The sequence below is a fragment of the Desmodus rotundus genome, chromosome 3 (genome assembly GCF_022682495.2).
Source record: "Desmodus rotundus isolate HL8 chromosome 3, HLdesRot8A.1, whole genome shotgun sequence".
Lineage (NCBI taxonomy): Eukaryota > Metazoa > Chordata > Mammalia > Chiroptera > Phyllostomidae > Desmodus > Desmodus rotundus.
Genome location: NC_071389.1, coordinates 103,186,616 through 103,212,994, shown reverse-complemented (window position 1 = coordinate 103,212,994; position 26,379 = coordinate 103,186,616). Strand labels below are relative to the sequence as shown.

Genomic DNA, 26,379 nt, shown 5'->3' with positions numbered 1-26,379 from the left:
AATTTTTTGAAGTCCCAAGGCGACTACTTTGACGGGCACTGAGGCGTCATTGTCCTACGTACAATGTTTCTTGTATCTTGTATTTTCTTCAATAAACGTCTCTCTACTTTTCATAGTCTGTGGCTGGATACTTTCTGGACAGAAAGAAGATATGATACTTGTTTCATTGGCAGTAGACAGCCTAACAGATGTGAGGTAGTATCTCATTGTAGTTTTGATTTGCATTTTCCTAATAGCTAGTGATGTTGAGCATCTTTTCATGTATCTGTTGGCCATTTGTATGTCTTTTTGGGAGAAGTGTCTAAAAAGTCCTCTGCCCAATATTTAATTGGATTGTTTGTTTTTTGGTATTAAGTTGTATGTGTTCTTTATATATATTGAATACTAAGGCCTTGTCTAAACTGTTGTTTGAATATATCTTCTCCCCTTCACTTGGTTGCCTTTTTGTTTTGTTGGTGGTTTCTTTTGCTGTGAAGGAGCTTTTTAGTTTGATAAAGAAATGAGTTATCTGTTCCTTGGGTGAGAAATCCCTCACCAAAGAAAGACAGAGGAAAATATATAGCAAGCATTCAGCAATTATCCCTTGGTAATGGGTGTGAGTAACATGATTAAGGATATAATACTAACCTGATTGAATCGCTGAAATATATTCCACTCCCAAGATTCCCAATGTCTGTTCTTTTTACTCCATGATCTTCAACTACTTTGGGCAAAAGCAATCCCCTAAAGAGAAAAAGATGTATTATAATGTTTACTAGGAAAAATAATTTTTTATTATAGTCTTATAATTCACAGGTGCTATTTAAAGGATATTATTCTAAGTAAAATAAGCCAGACACACAGAAATACTATATGACCTCCTTATATGTGGAATCTAAAAATGTACAATTCATAGAACCAGAGGATAGAATGGTAGTTTACAGGGACTGGGGGAAATGGGAAGATGCTGGTCAACTTTCACTTATAACATAAATAAATTCTATAGCTATAATGTACAGCATGGTATTATAATTAATAATACTGTACTATATATTTGAATTTGGCTAAGAGGGTAGATTTTGTGTTCTCACCATAAGAAAAAAATAGTTAACTATGTAAGACACGGAAGTGTTAATTAACTTGATGGTGATGGTCATTTTACAATGTATACTTATATTAAATCATCACTTTGCACACTTTTAAAAAAACACATTCTACAACCTAAATATATACATTTTTTATTTGTCAATCATACCTCAATAAAACTGGATAAAAATAAATATACCAATTAAAAGACAACAAATAAATAGCATGAAATGAAAAGAAAAATACATTTCAACGTAACCCCACAGAAGGCATTCTGGGTGCCATGAGAATGACCTAGGCTATGGCCTGTTTCTCATCATTGTCTTGAGCAGCCCTGGGCCACTGGTCATTTCTCCTGTCCCTGGGCTCAGCCTGTTTCTGGCCCAAGGCCCCCAGTGCTCAGCTGGGCAATGTTTAAGGCCAATACTGACTGTGTTTCTCCCCTGCTCAAGGTTATATGCAGTTCCTACTGGACTTGTGGCATTCAGACAACTCATATTTATCTCTAGGAAGGCAAGAGAAGGAGATGTCTGCCTTTTTATTATATAAGCACCCACTTCTTGAATTTTGTATTATGAGAGAAAATTAACTTTGTAAAATGGCTTTGTGTTTTAGTCCTTTTTAGAAAGGCTACTCCCGGTTACATGGTTGAGATGATGGCAAGATAGGTGGGAGCAGAATCCACTTCCCCCTGCACACGGGTGAAACACCTAGCTGATCTTCTGAGGAACAAAGTGAACAGCCAACGGTATCCCAGCATATATGAAGACTGGAGACCAAAAATTGTAGAGGACATTAAAAATTCAGACGGTAAGAAGAATAAGGTCCCTGGGACCAGCACGGGGACCGGGGGCGGCAGCAGCCCCAGGCCCGGCGCCTACCGACTCTGTCTCAGGATTCTAGGGAGACAGCCAGGTCAATCGCTCCCTCCCCTGCCAAACAGGGTTTGAGCAGCACCAGTATGGCCCTGGATGCTTGAAGTCGCTGGGGGAATAAGAACAAAGTGGCAAACACACAAGGGCAGAGTGCACCCACTGAGAGAGACAGACCCTGACCCGGATATTCCCTGGTCTGGTTGGAGAGTTGGGCTGTGCAAGAGGCCAGGTACTTGTCTGGAGTGACAGGCTTGAATAGGAGGAATTTTTCAAAAAGAAAAAGGAAAAAAAGAGGCACTCAGTGGCTGTTTAGGGAATTCTCCCCTAGCAGAAGCCTTCGCCTCCTGCACCCCTACCCCCCGCCTTACCCCCACCAAGCAGCGGTTGTGCTCAGGCCTGCAGCCCTGGGCGGAACACGCCTGACACCACCACCCCAGCTGCCAAAGAAGTAGCAGCGAAGTCCAGCACTCACACCTGAAGCCCTGGGGACAGTGTACAGCAGAACCCGCAGCCCAGTAGCTCCTCATCCTGCCCCAGCAGTGGAGGCCGAGCGCCCACTCCCACAGCCCCAGGAATGGAAAGCGCCTGAACCCACGCCCAGAGGCACCTTGTACCCACCCCCAGCGCCCTGGGAGCAGCAGCAAAGGAGGCATGTGCCTGAATCCACAGCCGCAGCCAAGGCGGCACCCCTGCCCTGCAGGGCCAACTGGCTCTCTAAGAGGAAGGTGGAGCCACCCACTGCAGAGGAGAGCTTCAGGGCTCAGGGAGTCAGCAATCCCCAGAAAGACTTAACTCAGTGTGGGGGGCTGAACTACCCTGAAGAGACTCTGAGAGTCCCTAGTACCTAGGACAGCAAAGAGTGAGAAGGAGGTGTGTGAGTTGCCCGTAATTGGTGCACCACAAGGACAGTGCAACTGGTGGACTGAAGGCATATGCTGGGTACAGAAGGGCACTGGGGGCCCTGGCAGCAAACTGAGCCCCTACTGGACTGGAGACTGTGCAACTGCAAAGAATGTGGCTCAGGAAGGGAGAAAGCCAAAACCAATCCCCCCTCAGTCTGCTGTAGCTGGGAAGACCAGCAGAACTGGCCTGGCTGGTTTAAAGCCAGCAGCAGGGCTTTCAAAAATTTTTTCAATTCCTTCTCCTTTCTTTCCTTCTTTCTTTTTTTATTCCTTTCTTTCTTTTTATTATTTCTTCTTCCTTCCTTCTTCTTTTATTATTAAAAAAAAATTTTTTTTAATTCCCACAAGTGAGACAATAAAACCTGGAGCTGTGAAAGGATCAGAGTTAGACCCAAAGAGGGGGCATTCCAACAGCTGAGACAGTGAGACAAATTTCACTTTGCTACTCCAGAGAACTTGCAAGTTACTGTATATTTGTATTATTTTTTTTTCATTATTCTTACATCTTTTACTTTATTAGTATTTTTTTATTTCTCTTCTTTCTGTTCAGTCTTCTTTGCTTGGTTTGTTAAATTGATTATTTGACTGGTTTTCCTTATTCTCTTTTTCATAGTGTATTTTTAATTTTCTGTCTTTCACTTCACTTGTGTGCCAAGAGCACACTACTCTAGGTCCTGTACTTCCTATTCTTGTTATTCAGATCACATATAATCTGTCATATGATTGTTGCTCCATTACTATTGTAAATAATTGCTGTTTCACACAATTGCAAATACTACACAGCACCCCTCCTGGATCTTACCTCACTTCATTCTGTCCTGAACTTTATTACTATTATGGTTAAATCTATTCTCTTGCATACTACACCTATTTTCTACCCTTTACTCTCACTTTACCTCTTAATCTGACCTCCCACAAGCTCACTGCTTTCTAGATCTAACTCACAATCCTTCTCTCCTCTGACCAAAGTCTTATCTTTTCTCCACCCTTTATATAAAGTGGCTACATGGGTGAAATATTATAGTTAACACTATACATATCCAAAGGATCTCCTATCTCTTCTCTATGGGTTGGTAGTTAAATACCATAGAATACACTACTGCTGTCTTAAACCATTTTGTATTCCCCATCCAACTGATCACAAAAAAGAGTAGGCAGGAAGTGTGACACCAGTATACTGCCTGGAAGAGGAAACCCACCAACAAAGGAACCACCAACAGATAGCAACGGATGAAGGTGAAGAATGGAGTGGAAGCCACCCTAACCTCAACCCAGGACTGATATGGAAATAGAATTAAATGGTGGAGAAATTACCCAGAACAAACAACTGAACAAGAACGAGAGAGAAGCCTAAAAACCATGTACAGAAAGAAAAACCAGCTTCAACACAACCTGTCCACACCTGCACAACAGAATACAAGACATGGTGCACAGAGTGATCCTCAGTTAACCAGCTGGAGGGAAGGACCCACCAAAGAAACACCCCACAACAATCAAAAACCAAAGACATACAGAGAGCCAACATAGACAACATCCCAAGAGCAGCGAGCTCGGGAGATTAAGGAGACGGCACAACTGAATCCTACTGGCATTCTACCATAGGAGTTCATACCATAAACCCAGGGAGTCAGAACAGATCAATTTAAGAAGCAGAGGCTAGCAAGAAGAGTCTCACAAACAATGGGAAGACAAAGAAACAATCCCCAAATGAAAGGAAAGGAGGAAGCCTCAGAAAGAATGCTAAATGAAATAGAGGCAAGTCAACTATCAGATACTGAGTTCAAAGCAATGGTTATCAGGAAGCTCAATGAGCTCACAGAGAATTACCAGAAACTACAGGGAAACTACAATAAACTCACTGCAAACTATATCAACATGAAAAAGGAAATAGAAACTATCAACAAGGACCAAGAGGAAATGAAGAATACAATTTCTGAACTGAAGAACACAGTAGAAGGAATTAAAAGCAGACGTGATGAAGCAGAGGATCAGATTAGCGAGCTGGAGGACAACACAGAAAAAAAACACCCAGAAAGAGGAAGAAAAGGAAGAGAGGCTCGAAAGAATGAAGAGGGGTTAAGGGAAATGCAGGACAACATGAAACGTAATAATATCTGTATAATAGGGATACCAGAAATAGATGAAGAAGAGCAAGGGATAGAAAACCTGTTTGAAAATGTAATGATGGAAAATCTCCCCTAATTTGGTGAAAGAAAAAGTCACACAAATCCAGGAAGCACAGAGGGTCCCAATCAAGAGGAACCCAAAGAGGCCCACTCCAACACACATCAAAATTAATATGGCAAAATTCCATGACAAAGAATCTTAAAGGCAGCAAGGGAGAAACAGGAAGTAACATACAAGGAAGCCCCAATAAGGTTAGCAGCTGACTTCTCAATGGAAACACTCCAAGCCAGAAGAGAATGGCAAAATATATTCCAAGTAATGAGAACCAGAGGCCTGCAACCAAGACTACTTTACCCAGCAAGGCTCTCAATCAAGATAGAAGGCCAAATAAAGAGCTTCCCATACAAAAGAAGTCTAAAAGAATACACCTCCACCAAACCAGCTCGGCAAGAGATGCTAAAGGGACTGCTTTAAGGAAAGGAAGGAAAAGAGAGAGAGAGAGGAACACAGGTAGGAAAAAATGGCAATGAATAACTACCTATCGATAATAACCTTAAACATAAATGGATTAAATGCTCCAATCAAAAGATAAAGAATAGCTGAATGGATAAGAAATAATGATCCGCACATATGCTGCCTACAAGAGACCCACCTCAGAACAAAAGACCTACACAGACTGAAAGTGAAGGCCTCGAAACAAATATTCCAAGCAAATGGACAGGAAAAAAAAGCCTGGGTAGCAATACTCATATTAGACAAAATAGACTTCAAAAAAAGAGCCATAAAAAGAGACCCAGAAGGTCACTTCATAATACTCAAAGCAAGAATCCCTCAAGAAGACATAAACATTGTAAATACATATGCACTCAACATAGGAGCACCCAAACACATAAAGAAAATCTTGGAGGATTTCAAGAAAGATATTGACAGCAACACAATTATAGTAGGGGACATTAACACCCCACTGTCAAAGATGCACAGATCTTCCAAACAAACTATCAACAAAGATATTCTGGCGTTGAACAATTTGAACAAATTGTGGCATTCATCAACAATTTGATATTGTGGATCAAATGGACTTAACTGCATTATAGAGCCTTTCACCCCAAAGAAGCAAAATACACATTCTATTCAAATGCACATGGAACATTTTCAAAGATAGACCACATGATAGGACACAAAACAAGCCTCCACAAATTCAAGAAAATTGAAATCATATCAAGCATTATCTCTGACCATAAGGGACTGAAACTAGAAACCAACCTCAAGGAAAAAACCCCCAAACACTGAAACTCATGGAGATTGAATAACATGCTATTAAACAATGAATGGATCAAGAATGAGATTAGGGAAGAAATCAAAAATTTTCTGGACACAAATGAAAATGAACTTACAACTATCCATCACTTAAGGGACACAGCAAAGGCAGTCCTGAAAGGGAAGTTCATAGTGATACAAGCCTACCTAAAAAAGATAGAAATATTTCATATCAACAACCTAACCCTACACCTACAAGAACTTGAGGAACAACAACAAAGACAACCTAGAGCAAATACAAGGAAGGAAATAACCAAGATCAGAGCAGAATTAACCATAGAGATTAAAACCACAATTCTGAAGATCAATAAATCAGGGAGGTGGTTCCTTGAAAAGATAAACAAAATTGACAAGCCTTTAAGCAGGCTCATGAAGAAAAAAAGAGAGAGGACCCAAATAAACACGATCAGAAATGAAAGAGGAGAGATTACAACTAATACCACAGAAATACAAAGGAATGCAAGAAATTACTACGAAGAACTACATGCCAAGAAATTTGAAAACCTAGGTGAAATGAACAAATTTCTAGAAAAATATAATCTTCCAAAATTGAATGAAGAAGAAGCAGAAAGCCTGAACACATCAATAACAGCTGATGAAATTGGAGCAGGAATCAAAAAGCTTCTCACACACAAAAGCCAGGAAAAGACAGTTTCACAGGAGAATTTTACAAAGCATTTAAGGATAAGTTAACCCCTATCCTTCACAGACTTTTCCAAAAAATTCAAGAAGAAGGAAGACTCCCAAACTCATTTTATGAAGCCAACATCATCCTAACCCCAAAACCAGATAAAGACACAACAAAGAAAGAAAACTTCAGCTCAATATCACTGATGAACATAGATGCTAAAATCCTCAACAAAATATTGGCAAACTGCATCCAGCAATACATTAAAAAGATCGTACACCATGATCAAGTGGGATTCATCCCAGGGTTGCAAGGATGGTACAATATTTGCAATTCAATAAACATAATACACCACATAAACAAAAGCAAAGACAAAAATCACATGATCATATCAATAGATGCGGAAAAACATTGATAAGGTACAGCACCCATTTATGATAAAAACACTCAGCAAAGTGGGAATAGAGGGAGCATTCCTCAACATCATAAAGGCCGTATATGAGAGACCTACAGCCAACATCATACTCAATGGACAAAAACTTAGAGCTTTCCCACTAAGATCAGGAACAAGACAAGGATGCCCTCTCTCACCACTTCTATTCAGCAAGGTAAGTTCTAGCCACAGCAATCAGACAAGAAGAAGAAGAAATAAAAACATCCAAATTGGAAAGGAGGAAGCAAAACTGTCATTGCAGATGACATGATAGTGTACAAAGAAAATCCTATAGACTCCACCAAAAAACTACTCTCCTTTATAAGTGAATTTGGCAAAAGAGCAGGATACAAAGTCAATATTCAGAAATCAAAAATTTTTGTATATCAACAATGAAATATCAGAACCAGATATCAGGAAAAAAATCCCATTTGATATAGTAACAAGAAAAATAAAATACCTAGGAATAAACCTAGCCAAGGAGGGAAAAGACCTGTACTCAGAAAACTACACAACACTGAAGAAATTAAGGAAGACACAAACAAATGGAAGCATGTACCATGCTCATGGATTGGAAGAATTAACATCATCAAAATGGCCATACTACCCAAAGCAATTTACAGATTCAATGCAATCACTATTAGAGTACCCATGACATATTTCACAGATATAGAACAAACATTTCAGAAATTTATATGGAACCATGAATGACCCCGAATAGCTGCAGCAATTTCGAGAAACAAGAACAAAGTAGGAGGGATCACAATACCTGATATCAAACTGTATTACAAGGCCACTGTAATCAATACAGTCTGGTAGTGGCATAAGAACAGGCACATAGACCAATGGAACAGAACAGAGAGCCCAGAAATAAACCCAAGTCGCTATGGTCAATTAATATTTGACAAAGAGGAGAGAACTATAAAATGTAATATAAATTGCATCTTCAACAAATGGTGTTGGGAAATCTGGATAGCTACAAGCAAAAAAATGAAACTCGATCACCAACTTACACCATACACAGAAATAAATTCAAGGTGGATAAAAGATTTAAATATAAGTCGCGATACCATAAAAGTCTTAGAGGTAAACATCAGCAGGAAAATCTCAGACATTCCACGCAGCAGCATCTTCACTGATATGTCCCCTAAAACAAGGGACATAAAGGAAAGAATAAACAAATGGGACCTCATCAAGATAAAAAGCTTCTGAATGGCTTTAGAAAACAGCATTAAAATGAAAAGAGAACCAACTATGTGGGAAAACATACTTGCCAATGATACCTCAGACAAGGGTCTGATCTCAAAAATATGAAAAGAACTCACAAAACTTCACTCCAAGAAGACAAAACACCAAATTAAAAAATGGGGAAAAGACTTAAAGAGACACTTCTCCAAGGAGGACATACTGAGGGTCCAGAGACAAATGAAAAGATGCTCAGCATCTCTAGCCATCAGAGAGATGCAAATTAAAACCACAATGAAATACCACTTCACACTGGTGAGAATGGCCATCATAAACAAATCAACAAACAAGTGAAGGAGAGGATGTGGGGAAAAGGGGAGTCTATCCCCTTTTGTTGGTGGGAACTGTTGGTGGGAATGCAGACTCATGCACCCACGGTGGTAAACAGTATCGAATTTCCTCAGAAAACTAAAAATGGAACTGCCCTTTGACCGAGCAATTCCACTGCTGGGATTATACCCTAAGAACCCTGAAACACCAATCCAAAAGAACCTATGCACCCCAATGTTCATAGCAGCACAATTTACAATAGCCAAGTGCTGGAAGCAACCTAAGTGCCCATCAGTGAATGAGTGGATCCAAAAACTATGGTACATTTACACAATGGAATTCTACACAGCAGGGAGAAAGAAGGAACTTAACCCTTTGCAACAGCATGGATGGAACTGGAGAGCATTATGCTAAGTGAAATAAGCCACATGGTGAGGGACAAATACCATATGATGTCACCTTTAACTGGAACATAATCAACAAAAGAAAAAAGCAAACAAAATATAACCAGAGACATTGAAGTTAAGAACAATCTAACAATAACCAGAGGGGACTGGGGAGGGGACAGTGGGAAGAGGGGTTTTCAGGAACTACTATAAAGGACACATGGACAAAATCAAGGGGGAGGGTGGATGCAGGGAAGGGACATGGGTTTGGCTGTTGTGGGGTGGAGGGATGGGGAGAAAATGCAGACAACTGTAATTGAATAACAATAAAAATTGAAAAAAGATTATTACATTTTTATATTCTATTTCAGTTAGTATCTTTACAGTTCTATTGTTAATATTTAAATCTTTGCTCCATGTGAAGTTAATTTAAGTGTGAGAAACAAGATAAGGGTCTAAGTTTGTGGGCTTTTTTCCAGGTGATTATCTATTTGTCCCAATATATAATATTGAAAACATTATGTTTTTTCCACAAAGATAAAACCTTCTTTTACCATATATAAATCCTCTACTTTTTATTTGTGAACAATTTATTCTGTTTACTTACCCATTTATATACCACCTCACTGTTTTAATATAGCTTTAAAATACATTTTTAATGTATGACTGGTTAACCCTCCCTTGTTACTCTTCTTTTCAGAATTATCCTGGTAATGTCAAATTTTTAGAAAAATGTGTGCTGTAGAATTAGCTTTTTATTTCTTAAAAAAAATCTCATTAATGCTTTTACTATGATACCACTAAATTTCTTGGTTAATGCAAGGAAAATTGGCATCCTTCTGATTGGTGCAAGTGTCTTCTGGGTCCCTCACTGGCTGTAGAAAGTTTTCTCCTGGTGGATCTTGTATGATTCTTTTTAAGTGCCTTATTAGGTATTAATTATAGTCCAGATTGAATCACATTTTCCCCTGCTTCCTATGACTTCAGTTTCAGCCCTAATATTAAACAGTTATTCAAAGCAAACATAAAACTACAGTGATGTATTGAATTGTATCTGGATATTCTAATTAGACCTTTTTCCTTAAGTTTTGGACTATCCCGAGATCAAACACACATGGAAGACTCATAGATAATCACCTTCTTCCTATGATGCTGTCTTTAGAACAATTCATACCCATATACTACTCTTAAAATATATATAATAATAAATACATCATCTAAATTATATACTCATAATTTAAAGTATTCAATTTTGTCTGCAATGCAGCTAGCTGACTTTAACTGAAGAGACTCATGTCATATATGAAAAGAGTTAAAAAGGAGTAAGACACTTCACATTTGTGAGCCTGAGTAACTTGGCAAGGGAAGATGGTGCACTCTTACCGGGACAGGATTCCCACAAAGCTCCGCACAGGAGAGCCGTGCAGCAGGCGCTTCACAGTGCCAAGGTGGCTCAGAAACTCTGTGCTTTCGGTCACTCTTCCAACTCTAAATATCTGCAGGATGTCCACCGGTCTTTTACTGTAAGAATTAGAAGAAAACCTTGAGGTTACATAATTGAAAGCAAAGTGAAACATCATTATTAGCAACAGAAACCACAAAATAGCCCAAACGTCTGATGCAATGAATCACAATGCATTATATCTTGGAAATATTATGCAGCCATTATAGCCATTAAAAATCACACTCAAAAAATAAATATGGACATGAAGTAAAACTTACAGTAAAATATAAATTTTAAAAGTACAAGGCTCTGGCTGACAAGATTAGTTGGTTAGAGTGTCGTCCCAATATGTCAAGGTGGTGGGTTAAATCCCTGGTCAGGGCACTTAAAAGAATCAACCGATGAATGTATAAATAAATGGAACAACAAATCAATGTTTCTTTCTCTTTCTTTCTGTCTTTCTTCCCCTCTCTGTCTAAAATACTTTTCAAAAAAGTAGGTTACAAAACCTACTCATTCTCAATTTTGTCATATACTATATACTATATAAAATACACAGGTTGAATAAGCCCATTCATTCATTCATGCATTCATTCTATAAGTAGACTCTGTGCCAAGTATTCTGCCAGGCACTGGAAGTAAGATAACATGGTCTCTCGCTTCAGGGAGCTTACATTCTAATGAGACAAAAATCAATAAGTTAACAGATGCCTGATTTTAAGTACTTCTGAAGAAAACAACCAGGTTCAGAAAGAGGTGGTCAAGAAAGCCCTCTCTTTAGAGATGACATGTATTGGAACATGGCGTACGTAATGCAGCACGTATTTTCGAAATCTAACTGCCTCTTCTGGGAAAACACATTGGACAGGGCAGAAGTGGCAAGAACGTCGAGAAGTGTGCTATGGACGAGACAAAAGTGGTCTGCACTAAAGGTGGCAGCAGTGTAAAAGGAAGCCAGTGGATTGAAGATATTTGGAAGCAGGGAGAAACCAAGATGGAGGCGTAGGTAGACACACTGCGCCTCCTCGCACAACCAAAAGAAGGAGAGCAAAATTTAAAAACAAAAACAACCAAAACTGACATTAAATCGAACCGCACGGAAGTACAACAACCAAGGAGATGAAGAAATATTTGTCCAGACCAGTAGGAGGGGCAGAGACAGGCAGCCAGGGTAGACGGGACTCGTGGCAACTCGGCCAGACCCAGAGACTGGCGGATTGTGGGACCAACGGGGCAGGCAGTGTGACCACTAGCAGACCCAATGGCCCCACATTCACGCATAGATAAACCGGGAGGTGGCGGGAGAACACAGCAGACCAAGCAACCCAGGGCTCCAGCACTGGGAAATAAAGCCTCAAACCTCTGATTGAAAACACCCGTGGGGGTTGAGGCAGCAGCAGGAGAAACTCCTAGCCTCACAAGAGAGGTTGTTGGAGAGACCCACAGGGGCCTAGAGCATGCACAAGCCCACCCACTCGGGAATCAGCACCTGAGGGGCCCAGTTTGATTGTGGGTAGCGGAGGGAATGACTGAAATCCAGCAGAGAGTGGAGCAGGCGCCATTGCTCCCTCTCGGCCCCTCCCCCACATACAGTGTCAAAGCTCAGCAACCAGTGTTACCCTGGTGAACACCTAAGGCTCCACTCCTTTTAAGTAACAGGTGGGAGAGACAAAAAAAAAAAAAGGCCCAAATGAAAGAACAGATCAAAGCCCCAGAAACAATTCAACTAAACAGCGAACAGATAGCCAACCTATCAGATGCACAGTTCAAAACACTGGTAATTAGGATGCTCAAAGAATTGGTTGAATTTGGTCACAAACTAGATGGAAAAATGAAGGCTATGCTAAGAGAAACAAAGGAAAATGTACAGGGGACCGATAGTGATGCGAAGGAAACTGGGACTCAAATCAATGGTGTGGACCAGAAGGATGAAAGAAACATCCAACCAGAGAAGAATGAAGAAACAAAAATTCGGAAAAATGAGGAGAGGCTTAGGAACCTGCAGGAACTCTTGAAACGTTCCAACATCCGAGTTATAGGGGTGCCAGAAGGAGAAGAGGAAGAACAAAAAATTGAAAACTTATTGGAACAAATAATGAAGGAGAACTTCCTCGATCTGGCAAAGGAAATAGACTTCCAGGAAGTCCAGGAAGCTCAGAGAGTCCCAAAGAAGCTGGACCCAAGGAGGAACACACCAAGGCACATCATCATTACACTACCCAAGATTAAGCAGAAGGAGAGAATCTTAGAAGCAGCAAGGGATAAAGACATAGTTACCTACAAAGGAGTTCCCATAAAACTGTCAGCTGATTTCTCAAAAGAGACCTTACAGGCAAGAAGGGACTGACAAGCAGTATTTGAGGTCATGAAAGGCAAGGGCCTACATCCAAGATTACTGTATCCAGCAAAGCTATCATTTAGAATGGAAGGGAAGATAAAGTGCTTCTCAGAGAAGGTCAAGTTCAAGGAGTTCATCATCACCAAGCCCTTATTCTATGAAATGTTAAAGGGATTTATCTAAGAAAAAGAAGATAAAAAATAGGAACAGTAAAAATAACAGCAAACTCACAGTTATTAACAACCACACCTAAAACAAAAACGAAAGTAAACTAAGCAAACAACTAGAACAGGAACAGAACCACAGAAATGGAGATCACATGGAGGTTATCAACAGGGGAGTGGGAGAGGGAGAGAGGGGGGAAAGGTACAGAGAATAAGTAGCATAAGTGGTAGGTAGAAAATAGACAGGGGGAGGGTAAGAATAGTGTAGGAAATGTAGAAGCCCAAGAACTTATATGTATGACCCATGGACGTGAACTATAGGGGGGGAATGTGGGAGAGAGGGAGTGGGCAGGATGGAGTGGAGTGAAGGGAGGGAAATGGGACAACTGTAATAGCATAATCAATAAATATATTAAATAAATAAATAAATAAATAAAATCTTTCTAAAAAAAGATATTTGGAAGCAGGATGGACAGAACATGGCAATGTGGGGACAAGGGAGAAAGACTTATCAAAGGTCAGGTGGGTGGCTAAGATGGGGAACCATGGGAAAAAACTGGGGGTACCACTGAAGGAGAGTTGTGGGTGCCAAGGGGTTATGAGAGCTCATTGAGCAAGTCTTCCCAGCTCCATGCTCAGTGGTGTTATGACATGACATGAGCTATGGTAGGAGTATTTATACACAAAAGTCAGCAAATAGTACAAATCAGGACTTTTATTCAGAGCGCTAGTCTACCAGCATACCACTGGACGGAGAGAAGAACCAGTCATTCAGTTAGAGATATGTTCTACACCAAAGTGTTTGCAGGGGCTATATAATCTCTGGGCTATCTTGAGTGGTAAGATATGGGGTGATCTTTAATTCTCTTCATGTTTTTACACAGTTTCTAAACTTTTATGAAAGTATAAATTTCAGAACAAAAATTAATATGAAAAAAATCATTACTAGTGAAATGAAATGAAGAAAATCTAATTTTTCCCAGCAGCAGAATCTCTCCCTAGAAAGAGGCCCACCTTTGGGGGTGGGAGATGGCAAGATCTCCAAGGGCTTGCTTGACTTGTATTAGGTGCTTGAACTGAACTCCCTCCTCAGTTCTTCCCCTTGATTCACTGGGAAAAGCCAGTCACTCCCCTCCTGATTCTACCTCCACTGTCACCAGGTTCTTCATTAGTGATAATGACCATAGCAGAAATCAAGCAGAGGGTCAAAAGCCAAACCAAAAGAAATCAAAATAATTTGATTTATATAAAAGCAAAATCTGGAAAGGATCTAAAGAATAGAGTTTTTTAAATTGAGGCAAAATTCATATAACATAAATTTAACTACTTTGATGTGTACAGTTCAGTGGTATTTGGTACACTCAAAATGTGGTGCAACTACCACTCTATCTAGTTCCTAAACATTTCATCACCCCCAGTACCACATACTCATTTAGCAGTCAGCCTCCATTCCTCCTTTCCTGGGACCAGGCAATTTGCTTTTTGTCTCCATGCATTAGATTTATCTATTCTAGACATTTCATATAAATGGAGTCATACAATATGTAGTCTTTTCTGTCTGGCTTCTTTCACTCAGCATCATGGTTTCAAGGTTGATCTGTGTTGCATCATATGTCAGTGCTTCATTCCTCTTAATGGCTCAATAATATTCCACTGCATGTATATTTTGTTACTCTAACTGTTCACCCATTAATGGATATTTCAGTTGTTTCCACCTTCCGGTTTTTGAATGGTGCTCCTGTGAACTTTCATGTGCAAGTATCCGTTTGAGTACTTATTTTCAGTTCTTTTGGGTCTGTAACTAGGGTGGACTTGCTGAGGCATATGATCATTCTCTGTTTAATTTATTGTGGAATAGCCAAATAGCAGCTGTGCCATTTTACATTCCATAAGCAATGTGTGAGGGTTCCTATTTCTCCACATTCTCATCAACACTTATAATTTACCACTTTTTAAAATATAACCTTCTAATGGGTGGAAGTGGTATTGGGAATGGAATTTGAAGATTACCACCCAAGGAGGACAAAACATATTTTGAGATAGGTCTGAATCCATCCACAGGAAGGAGAGGCTAGGTCTGGTTTGAGTAGAGCACTGGAAAACCAACTGCTACCAAGAACAAAACCTACACATGACCTGATTTGTAGTATTTGCAGATTTCCATGGTGTAAATTCTCCTACTAATGGTTTAACAATCAATTAACAAAATTTCTAAAAATTTAACCACTGGCTCTCATAAGCTGGTACGAGAGCTGCCATTCACCACCGTTGGCTCTAAGGCATGTGCGAGGCTGAAGCAGGTTTACCTGGATGTTATCTGAGATTCAAGATGCCAGCAATGCCCAAAAGAGAGACTTGAGGCTGAGGGGTGCTGCTGGGGGTTGAAGGACCAAGCCAATGAAAGTAGTCTCTACCCTTGAGAAAAATCAATGAAAGTAATTTCTGAGCCTTTGAAGCTGGGTCCAGGCTCTTAGCTGAAGTGATTCCACAAAGACCCTAACACCACTGAGGGCTGTCTGAGCAGCTGATCATCTGTGTCTGTTATTACTGCTGCTGCCCCAGGTTGCAGAATGCACACCAGCACAGGAAACAGGAACGTGCACAGTCAGCGAGGAAAGAGGTGACTGACACGGAAGGGTGCAATCACTCTTGATAAGTTTTCCAGATGCTTATGCCATAGAGTGGTCATTTTAGAAACTGTTACACACATATTTTTGTATGTTAAAGTCTTAATTTAAACGTATTTTCTTATGTAACACCCTTCAAACAGAAACTTAAATATCTTTTGATTTAAATTTTTAAAAAAACATTTATTTTTATTTAGAGAGAGGAGAAGGGAGGGAGAAAGAAAGGGACGGAAACATCAGTGTAGGAGAGAATCATTGATCAGTTGCCTTCTGTACTTGCTGCAACCAGGGACTGAACTCATAGCCTAGGCATGTGTCCTGACTGGGAATCAAACCTGTGACCTTTTGGTTTGTGGGATGATGCCCAACCAACTGAGCCACACCAGCTAGGGCTGATTTAAATTTTTTTAATTTAATTCTCATCAAGATTTGGTAATCTTGAAATCCAAGTGGAATAGTAGGGAGTGTTTTTCAAGCATAGCACACTGCCTCATGCCCTATTATAAATACAGAAGAGCCCTGGCCGAGCAGCTCAGTTGGTTAGAGCATCATCCCCATGCACCAAAGTTGTGGGTTCGATTCCCAGTCAAGACACATACAATGAATGCATGAATAAGTAAAACAACAAATTAATGTTTCCCCCATCCCTCTCTATCCCTTCCTCTCTCTAAAATCAATTTAAAAATTAAAACACACATGCACACACACACAGAAGAAGTAATTGGTGATCACAACACAGTTATCTTGTTACTGAGAATTCATGTATCTAGGTAATTGTGGCAATCGATTGTTTCCAAATCTGAAATAACATTACAGAAGAACAGATCGAAGTGCATCTCCTCACACTTACCTGTGATTATTTTGCAATACCTCTTTTCTAAGTCTTAAAAACTCCTCTGTGTTCTGTCCTACATGCTCAATCTTGCATCTCAAAGCTCGGTATTTGGCAAGAGATGGTGGGTTGGGTTTGGAAAGATTAGTTTCACAGACATTAACCATGTCTCTTATTAGCTGTGGATGGAAATGATACACAGATGTTAGAATTACCACATATCCAAAAATTTACATTACATTACATTTTCTCAAAAAGACTGGAAAAATAAGCTTTATTCACCAAAACTTTTGATTAATATCTGCCTGTACTGTAAGTGGCATATTTTTTTAAAAGATTTCATTCATCTTACTTTTAGAGAGAGGGGAAGGGAGGAAGAGAGAGAGAGAAACATTAATGTGTGGTTGCCTCTCGCATGCCCCCCCCTGAGGACCTGGCCAGCCACCCAGGCATATGCCCTGACTGGGAATCGAACTGGCAATTCTTTGGTTCACAGGGTGGTGTTCAATCCACTGAGCCATGCCAGCGAGGGAATGTAAGTGGCATATTAAAGGTAACATAGTTACCTCAGTGATAGTAACATACAGGGTCTAGCAGAAGTAATGCCTGCTTGAGTGTGGTTGGTAGGGTAATAATATGGGTGTAATAATTTATAGTTTTCATTTGAACATTTCACCTAAAATGTCATATGGTATGCTTGACTGTGATAGTGTTCTGTTACAGAACTACATGCTTATGATTTTGTAATAAAAGATTTTGTAATAAAGAAGGGGCATTATTTGTGCCGGACCCTGTACATGATAATAATAACAACAACAGTGGGCCTGACTGGCATGGCTTAGTGGGTTGGGCATCATTCCACAAAGCAACAGGCTGTTGGTTTGATTCCTGGTCAGGGCACACGCCTGGGCTGTGGGCCAGATTCCCAGTGGGAGCATGCTAGAGGGAACTGATGGATGTTTCCCTCACACATCACTGTGTCTCTCCCTGTCTCTCTCCCTCGCTTCCTCTCTCTCTGAAAATGAATTTAAAAAATTTAAAAATCTTCAAAAATAATAATGGTGTACATGAGGACAGTACTTCATTGTTCATAAAGTGTTTTGGGGTACATTATTCCTTCAACTATACTACCACACTGGACTTACTATTATTAGATCTTATTGTCCTCATGGTACAGATAAAGAAAGTGGAGCTCTGAGAACTTACACTAATTAACTGTTCATGATCCTGCAGTGAGGAAGGGCGAGTGACAAAACAGGAACTCATATCCACAGGCTACAAGTTCAATTCTGCTTAGCAAAAAAGTCATTAAGCGTGTTCTGTATGGCATGCATTGTACTAGACTTGAAAGATACCAAGATGCCTAAGACATGGGTCCCTTCCCCAAGTGGGAACCCAAGAAGGTTAATATACTCGTAGGTAATGGAGCTTGGAGGAGGAGACATAGCTCCTAGATAATCTAAATTAGGTTTAATAGAGGATTTTGTTGCTTTTAGCATCTTTGAGACTAAAAAGGGTATTGCAACAAGTCTTTGTGATGTGCCAACCACAAAATAAGGGATTAAGAAGTACAAATTTCCAGTTACAAAACAGTCACAAGGATGCAAAGTACAGCACAGGGAATACAGTCAATAATAGTATAATAACTATGCATAGTGCCAGGTGGGTGTTATACTTTTTGGCGTGATCACCTCGTCAGTTACATGAGTGTAATCACCATGTTGGACACATGAAACTAATATAGTATTGTATGGCAATGGTGATTGAAAACGAAATTTAAAAAAAATGGATGCACTTGTCTAAATAGAAGTAAAAAATTTCTGTATGGTAAAAGAGAACAAGTTAACCACCACCGACATATTCATCATAACCAAAGTAAAATAACCAAATAATTGCAGAAAACACTTGCAACTCATATCACAAACGAAGCTCCCCAACTTATAAAGAGGACCTAAAAATCATTAAGAAAATGACCAAGACCCAAAAGAAAAGAGGCAAAGGCCATGAGCAGACCGTTCACAGAAAAAGAAACACAAACATCCCTTAACTATTTGAAAAGGTGCTCAGGCTGGCCACATGGAGGGGCCATTTCCTATCCATAGATTGGTAAAGTCTGAAATGAACAAATACTCTGTTGGTATGAATGTAAGAAATAGAAACTCACACATTGGTGGTGGGAGGGCAGAACAGTATCACCCCTGTGAGGGAATCAGACAAAGTCTATCACAGTTACATCCTTTAAACCAGCACTTTGACTGCTGGGGCCATTTCCCAGAGCTACCACTGTACACGGAGGAGATGACACACATACAAGGTTATTCCCTGTGGCTCTGTTTGTGATAGCAAAGTCCAGAAAGAATTGAAATGTGCAATGATGGGATACGCCCTCCTGTGGCACATCCCACAGGGGGCTACTATGAAGATAATCCCCATGTACAGAGCATATTAAATGAGGCAAGTAGGTATAGAATGGCAAAGATAGTACACTATTATTATTATTAAATATTATTCCACCCTCTATTTTTATATAAAGTAATATGCTATGTTCTTATTCATATTGATTTGCATAAAGAAACTGTACGAAGTCTAACAAGAAACTAGTAAAAATGTTTATCAGCATGAGGAGTGGGGATGGGTCAGAGGGGACAGTGTACAATAGAAACTGTTCTGAGTGTACTTTTTAAGTATAATTTTGAATTTTAAATTATACAGATATATTATCTTCTGAAAATATAAAATTTAAATTAAAAAGTATCTGGATGGGCAGCATCCATACCTTCTTAGTAGCAAAACCATTGATAAAGGTTCTTCACACTGGAGGTAAGACAAATCGTGTTTACATTTGGAAGGGTCCTATATCATCTCATTGTTGATTATTCACTGATTTGGGTTACAGACTCTCTGAGAACCTGTTGAAAGCTATAATTTCCCCCAAATGTGCAAAACTTCACATCTACAAACTCCTCTGAAGTTTAGGTCAGGCACCCCTGCCCTTGGCCCAATCCCTTCAAGCATGAATAAGACAACCCAGAGCCAGAGAGGCACATGGGTTCATCCAGGGTGGGGTGGACTGTGGCTGCCTTCCTGCCATATTCCTTTCTGCTAACTGAGCCCTGCTCCTACTCCCCCAGCTCCAGGGGGATGACCCATTTCTGAGCAGTCACAGTAACTCCATTCTCCTGGCCAGTGACTGCCTCAGGAATGTACATAACTCAATTCTGACTAAAGAAGTAAAAAGTCTGCCAGGGGCTTCCTCTAAGAGAAACTAAAAAACATATTTTTGGTGGGACGCTATGAATTGTAGCTGTAAGCTGATGGTAGCCAGGCTGAAGGAAGCTGTCATTTTACGGGCAGGTTAGAGATATAACCTTGAAGTGAGCTGGACCAGCAGCCGCAGTACATCTGGACTTCTTGTTACACAAGGTAATAAGTGTCCTCATTGTTTAAGTCAGGGGCAACTTCGTGTCTCTGCAGAAAGAATCCCAGCTCATCTCCTGATCTGGAAAATTATTTTACAGAGTTGTAATTCTGAACATATTTGCAATTGTACTACTATTCCAATACCTTCCAGTTTGGAAATATGGTTCAGATAACCTCCATGAGGACCAAAAACATTCTAAAATGGCCCAGCAATTTATTTTTGAGCAAACTCTAGATAACTTCTATGTTCAGTGTTAACTTTTCATCAGATTTGAAAAGACCCCTCCCCCGAACGTATTTTAAACTGAATTCTATATTCCAGAGATTTACCTGGCAGAGGTCCTCTTTCTTGGCTAATAGTCGCAGGTTAACTTTTTCTGTTGGTGTACCTCTGTGAGGTATTAATCTGTAGAACTCACTCATCATCTTTTGCAATTGCTCTTCTGTCTCTCCATTTTTCAGTGCTTCCTTTGCTAGGAGGAGAATTCCCTCTGCCTTGCTCACCTTTAAACAGAAGATGACATACTTATTAAAATTAGATCTCAATCATATAGAAAGTGAAAATATGCATAAAAATAGCTAAAACAGTTGTTAGACATGTTGCAAATGTTAGTTTTCTGGACACCTGTCATAAAACAAACACAGTGTTTACTGGAGATGTACCCTGGTGGTGATGACAACACCGTGAGGAGTTTCCCCAAACTGGCTTGGCTCAACTAGAGGGAAGAGCCAGAGTGTGTGCTATATATGATCCCTATGTCCATATCTATAGCTCTATCCTCAGAGGGAGGAGTACTCATGCAATGGTAGGAGACCTGCTTTTCACATGAGACATTTAGAAGCATGTCAGAATCAAACTAGAAGCAAACCCCACCAGAACATGTTTTGAATGACACAAGTACTTTTTGGACTCTACCACAGGAAACATTTTTACCCTGAAATAAATTCATTTAATTCCATAGAGGAATCATCTGTATCATTGAAATATGAGAGTGTACTTGTACAAGTTGGACCATTGAGAACATTTTCTTTCATCGACTCTTTTAATTGTATATAATTAAGAAGAGCAGTTTCTGGAGGGCTGGGAGCCTGCCTCCCTTCCCCTTGGAGGGTCAGAGGTACAAGGCTCTGAAGCAGGTACAATGGAGTAGATTAGGGTCTGATTAGGGATGACAGGACCAAGAGCATCTATGTCTCTCAGGCCTGCTACAAACCTCCTGACCAAGAGGAGCAGGCCTCCTGATGAGCCAAGCTTTGATTAGCAATCATGCCTGACATTTTTAACATGTGGGAATGTCTGGTTTTCTTAAAAGCTTATTTCCCCTCAGTGTGGCCTGCTCCCCGATAGAAGAAAGAACAGGAATGCATCTAAAAATAACTGAACCATTGCTCAAGCAGAAGTGGCACCACTGAAGCTAAGAAGCCAGGACAGCGGATTTGTCAGGCTACAGGCTCTGTTTCAAGGATACATGTGACTTACATCATTAAGACTGGTCCTGCTCATGGACTCGAGGAGAGTGTGCTCCAGGTGGCCGAGAGCCTCTGTCCAAATCATCTCCACTAAATCACTCACTTCTTGGCTCAGAGTGCTTGAATGTATTACCTCCTCCAATAGCAACTGCAACAAAATAGCAAAAAACAAAGTTTTCATAGGTAGGTTTATTTTATTTAAAAATTTTTTTCTCTAATTTTATTGTTGTTCAAGTACAGTTCTCCGCCTTTTCCCACCACCCCAGCCTAATACCCACCCATCCTCACCTCCCTCCCATTTCCACTCCTTGCCCCCTATTTTTGTCCATGTGTCCTTTATAATTGTTCCTACAAACCCTTCACCCTTTTCCCCTGAAATTCCCTCCCTTCTCCCCTCCGGTCACTGTCGGCCTTTTCTCAATTTCAGTGTCTTTGGTTATATTTTGCTTGTTTGTTTGTTTTGTGGATTAGGGTAGGTTTATTTTTAATGGAGATGATCAGAGGTATGAGAATAATTACAGCTAAGAGAAGGCCACTCTCACCCAAGTGACTGCTGATACTATGGGCCTCCCCTTTCTGTTCAGCTCTCCCTCCACCTCTGCCCTAAGCCATCCCTCTGCCCTTCTTCTCTCTTTTAGCCTCATTTTATTTTTCCTTTTGCCTTTTTCTTCACTCTAAACTTTAGGCCTGCCAGTGGAATTAGAGGTTAAATGGTATTAAGGGTGAAGGACCCCTGACTCCTGGCCCAGGTTGTACGGGAATCTTCTGAGAACTGTGATGATTTGTTGCTGAAACAAGCCCTAAGTTTTGAGGCTCATCCTGGAACTCACTCCCCTCACAGCTTCCAAGCCTTTCTGTGGGTCCACTATTCCTTTTCCTAACTCCCACTCTTCTCTCTGGCCAGTTTTTCATTTGCCATATAGAAAACATTTCTCTTAAAAATAATCAGTAACACAAAATAACATAAGTAAATCAATCTTACTGCTTGCAATTTTTCGGATGCTAATTGGGTGGCTTCAGGGGTAAAAGATTCTCTTAGTAGAAATCCTTGTTTCTTCAGCTCTTCAATGGAATTTTCATAGTACTCACTTGCATCTGCAGAGGTGTGCTTTACAGAGAACTGACTTCTAGGCTGTGAATGGAGTATGCAGCAAAAATGAGGATATGAGGATACGGTAACTTAGTGTCAATCTTTCCCTAATCCCTGCTATGTTCCACAGGGACAGCAACACAAACAAGGCAGTAGATCCCTGCTACTGCCGAGGGAGTCACGACACTGACAAACCTGCTCCTAGACTGGGAGCTACAGGATGCCTCTCAAACTTGGCAAAAAAAAAATATGTCATGGTCAAGTACTGCATTTAAGAAGGTAGAGTTTTGACTACTGAAAAAATAAATAAAAATTTAAAATAAACCATTAAAAAATAAAAATAAATAAATAAAATCTTTTTTTTAAAAAGGTGGAATTTAACATAATTACCATCAAAATGGTTTAATGAAAGAGAAGGGTCTAGAAGAGTCTCTTGTGGAACAACTCCTTCTCTGCTTGTTAAGTGAGGGTCATTTCTATCAAGGTGAACAGACTCGCCAAGGAGACTCACACGTTTGAAGAAGGCACCCAGCAACGAGCCCCATAGAGAGCAGGAAGAGACATGCTAGCGTAGGCAGTGTCATTGTTTTTTTCTCAATAAAGAAAAAAAAGATAACATTCTCTCATTATTTCCAAGTTGATTTTTACTTAGTTTTTACCCACACAACTAAATCCTCCACCAAATATAGCCTACATGTTGAGGTGAAAGGTTAACAAAACCCTTTCCCCTTCTTGGACATATCTGAACTTGGGTTAACTTTTCATAGCTGTTCCCATGGAAACCCTCAAGGGTGGAGTGTCAGCTGTAATATTAGGCAAAATGGCTTTGGTAATAGTGACTTGTCAATCAATTGCATTGGAACTGCGAGTTCGGTGAATGAACCACAAATAGTGATGGGAAATCTGCATGTTGGGCTTCCCTGGGAGAGGTGACTCCAATAACAGACACTTCCCTTAATTAAGGGCATCTCGACCCCAAGCCCTGTTCTAAAAGTCATGGGCTCCTGGGGGTGGGCTTCTAAGCCAGGTGTATCTGCACCCACCTGACGCAAGCCTCCTGCCTTGCCCAGAGCTAACCCTGGTTGGGCACAAAGCAAGCATGGCCACAGCCTGAGTGAAGTGCTGGGACAACCCCCCCCCCCCCCACCCCCCCCCCCCCCCCCCCCCCCCCGCCCCACACACACACTGAGCAGCGCCTGCGGGTGCTGCTGAATGTGTAACAATAGAAGACAGTCTGAAGGTTTTGTAGCAATTTCTTTGAACTTTAGGTATTAGTTCTGAATTTATTTTTGTTTCATAGTTGTTTTACGTTGGTCTCTACAAAGCCTTCCTTGCTGCTCAGAGCCTGCAACAGCACGCAGACATCTCACTGTCACGGCGGGCTGCAATCATAACTGTGCCATGTCCTCCCAGGTGGCAACTTCTGAGCGGCAGGTGTAAGTATTCTTTGTATTTGGATTCTGGCCTCTAGTAGACTGCTTGGTACATAGTAGGTGTGTGATGGATTGCTTTGAAATGTATGGAAAGTTTCTGTAAGTGGCTCAGAACAGGGGCAAGAACCCCTTACAGTGAGTGTCTTCCTCCGATGAGCCCCCTGCGCTGCCCTGGTCAAGGGGTGCTGGGCTCACCCTGTTCTCCTTACCTGGCAATTTCCAAAAGGGAACATATTTTCACTTTTCAAACCTATTTACCAGGCAAAACGAAAAATATGAATAGGTTGGCTGGTTCACTGGCCAACGTTAAGGGAACTAGTTATGAACAAGGGTAGATAAACGCGCAGGAATTGATAGAAAGACTATTACCTCAGTGCCACCGGCCAGGAGGAAGTGTGCGGCTAAGAGGAAGGCTGGGTCCCCTGGGTCTTGGGAGCACCGCAACTCCACAACGGCAGTTTCCTGACCTCCCTTGGGCCCCACCTGGAAAACAGCTTGGTCTTCCATAAGCAGCATTCATTAAACAACAAACTGTACACATGATTTTAAAAGGCTGATTATAAAACTAGTACATGCTCATTTGGAGATATAATGCAGAAAATTCATTAAGTTCAAAGAAAAAATTTTAAAAAACTGAAATCATAGTATAGATATATAACCACTATTAATATTTAGGTATATTTTATTCCTGTATTTTTACTGTAGGTCTAGCTGTAGATGTTTAAATGATACCACTTTTCCTTTTTTTTAAGTATATTATATTGATTATGCTATTATAGTTTTCCTAATTTTCCCCTCTTTATCTCCCCTCCACCCAGCATCCCCCAACCCTCCAGCATTCCCCCCACTTAGTTCACGTTCATGGGTAGTACATATAAGTTCTTTGACTTCTCTGCTTCCTATACCATTCATAACCTCTCTACATCTATTTTATGCTTACCAATTATGCTTCTTATTCCCTGTACCTTTCTCCCCTATTCTTCCCCTAACCTTCCCCAGTGAAAACCCTCCATATGATGTCCATTTCTCTGATTCTGTTTCTGTTCTAGTTGTTTGCTTAGTATTTGTTTTCATTGTTTGGGGGTTTTTTTAGGTTAAGTTGTTGATAGTTGTGAGTTTGCAGTCATTTTACTGTTCATATTTTTGATCTTCTTCAATTTCTTACATAAGTCCCGTTAACATTTCATATAATAATAGCTTGGTGATGATGAACTCCCTTAACTTGATCTTGTCTGAGAAGCACTTTATCTGCCCTTCCATTCTAAATGAAAGCTTTGCTGGATAAGAGTAATCTTGGATGCAGGTCCTTGCCTTTCATGACTTCAAATAATTCTTTAAGCCCCTTCTTGCCTGTAAGGTTTCTTTTGAGAAATCAGCTGATAGCTTTATGGGCATTCCTTTGTAGCTAACTCTCTCCTTTCCTCTTGCTGCTTTTAAGATTCTCTCTTTATCTTTAATTGTGGGTACCTTAATGGTGATATACTTTGGTGTGTTCCTCTTTGGGTCCAACTTCTTTGGGACTCTCTGGGCTTCCTGGACTTCCTGGAAGTCTATTTCCTTTGCCAAATTGGGGAAGCTTTCCTTCATTATTTGTTCAAATAAGTTTTCAATTTCTTGCTGTTGTTCTTCTCCTTCAGGCACCCCTATAATTCGGATGTTGGAACATTTAAAGTTGCCCCAGAGGTTCCTAAGCCTCTCTTCATTTTGTTGAATTCTTGTTTCTTCATTTTGTTCCAGTGCGATGTTTATTTCTTCCTTTTGTTCCAAATTGTTCATTTGAGTCCTGGTTTCCTTCCTGTTACTGTTGGTTCCCTGAATATTTTGCTTTATTTCACTTTGGGCAGCCTTCATTTGTTCCTTTATTTTGCAACCAAGCTCAATCAGTTCTGTGAGCATCTTGATTACCAGGGTTTTGAACTCTGCTTCAGATACTTTGGCTATCTCCTTATCCCTTAGCTCTTTTTCTGGAGTTTTGCTCTGTTCTTTCATTTGAGCCATATTTCTTTGTCTCAGTGCACCTGTTGTGTTGTAAGGGGGTGAGGCCTTAGGTATTCACCAGGGCAGATCAACCCTCCTTGCTGCATTGTGGTGCCGTCTGTGGGGAAGGGGCCAGAGAAGGAACAATGCAGCTCACCTGTCCGGCTCTAGCCCACTTTCCAATGAATTGTAGTGTGAGACTAGGAGTTTCTCACACCACCGCAGTAGTCCACAGCAAGCTCTGTGTCTGTTTCCCATTCAGCCAGCACTGCCCGCGTGGTCCCCCACCTTGCCGCAGGTTCTCTCTGTCCACCCCTCTACCAGTCTGGTTGGTGT

General features: G+C 40.6%; 1 protein-coding gene across 4 annotated transcripts in view; it reads right to left on the bottom strand.

The window, feature by feature from the left end:
- Positions 1-26,379, bottom strand: part of PARP4 (poly(ADP-ribose) polymerase family member 4) — a 138,576-nt gene that overhangs the window by 99,847 nt on the left and 12,350 nt on the right. For all 4 annotated transcript variants that reach the window (XM_045188066.3, XM_024551062.4, XM_045188067.3 and 1 more), the window contains 7 exons: positions 24,436-24,549; positions 22,526-22,675; positions 21,554-21,691; positions 20,404-20,577; positions 16,672-16,832; positions 10,632-10,769; positions 628-723 (listed from right to left, as the gene is read on the bottom strand). In XM_045188066.3, the coding sequence (XP_045044001.2) occupies positions 628-723; positions 10,632-10,769; positions 16,672-16,832; positions 20,404-20,577; positions 21,554-21,691; positions 22,526-22,675; positions 24,436-24,549 (971 nt within the window). The remainder of the gene's footprint in view (positions 1-627; positions 724-10,631; positions 10,770-16,671; positions 16,833-20,403; positions 20,578-21,553; positions 21,692-22,525; positions 22,676-24,435; positions 24,550-26,379) is intronic.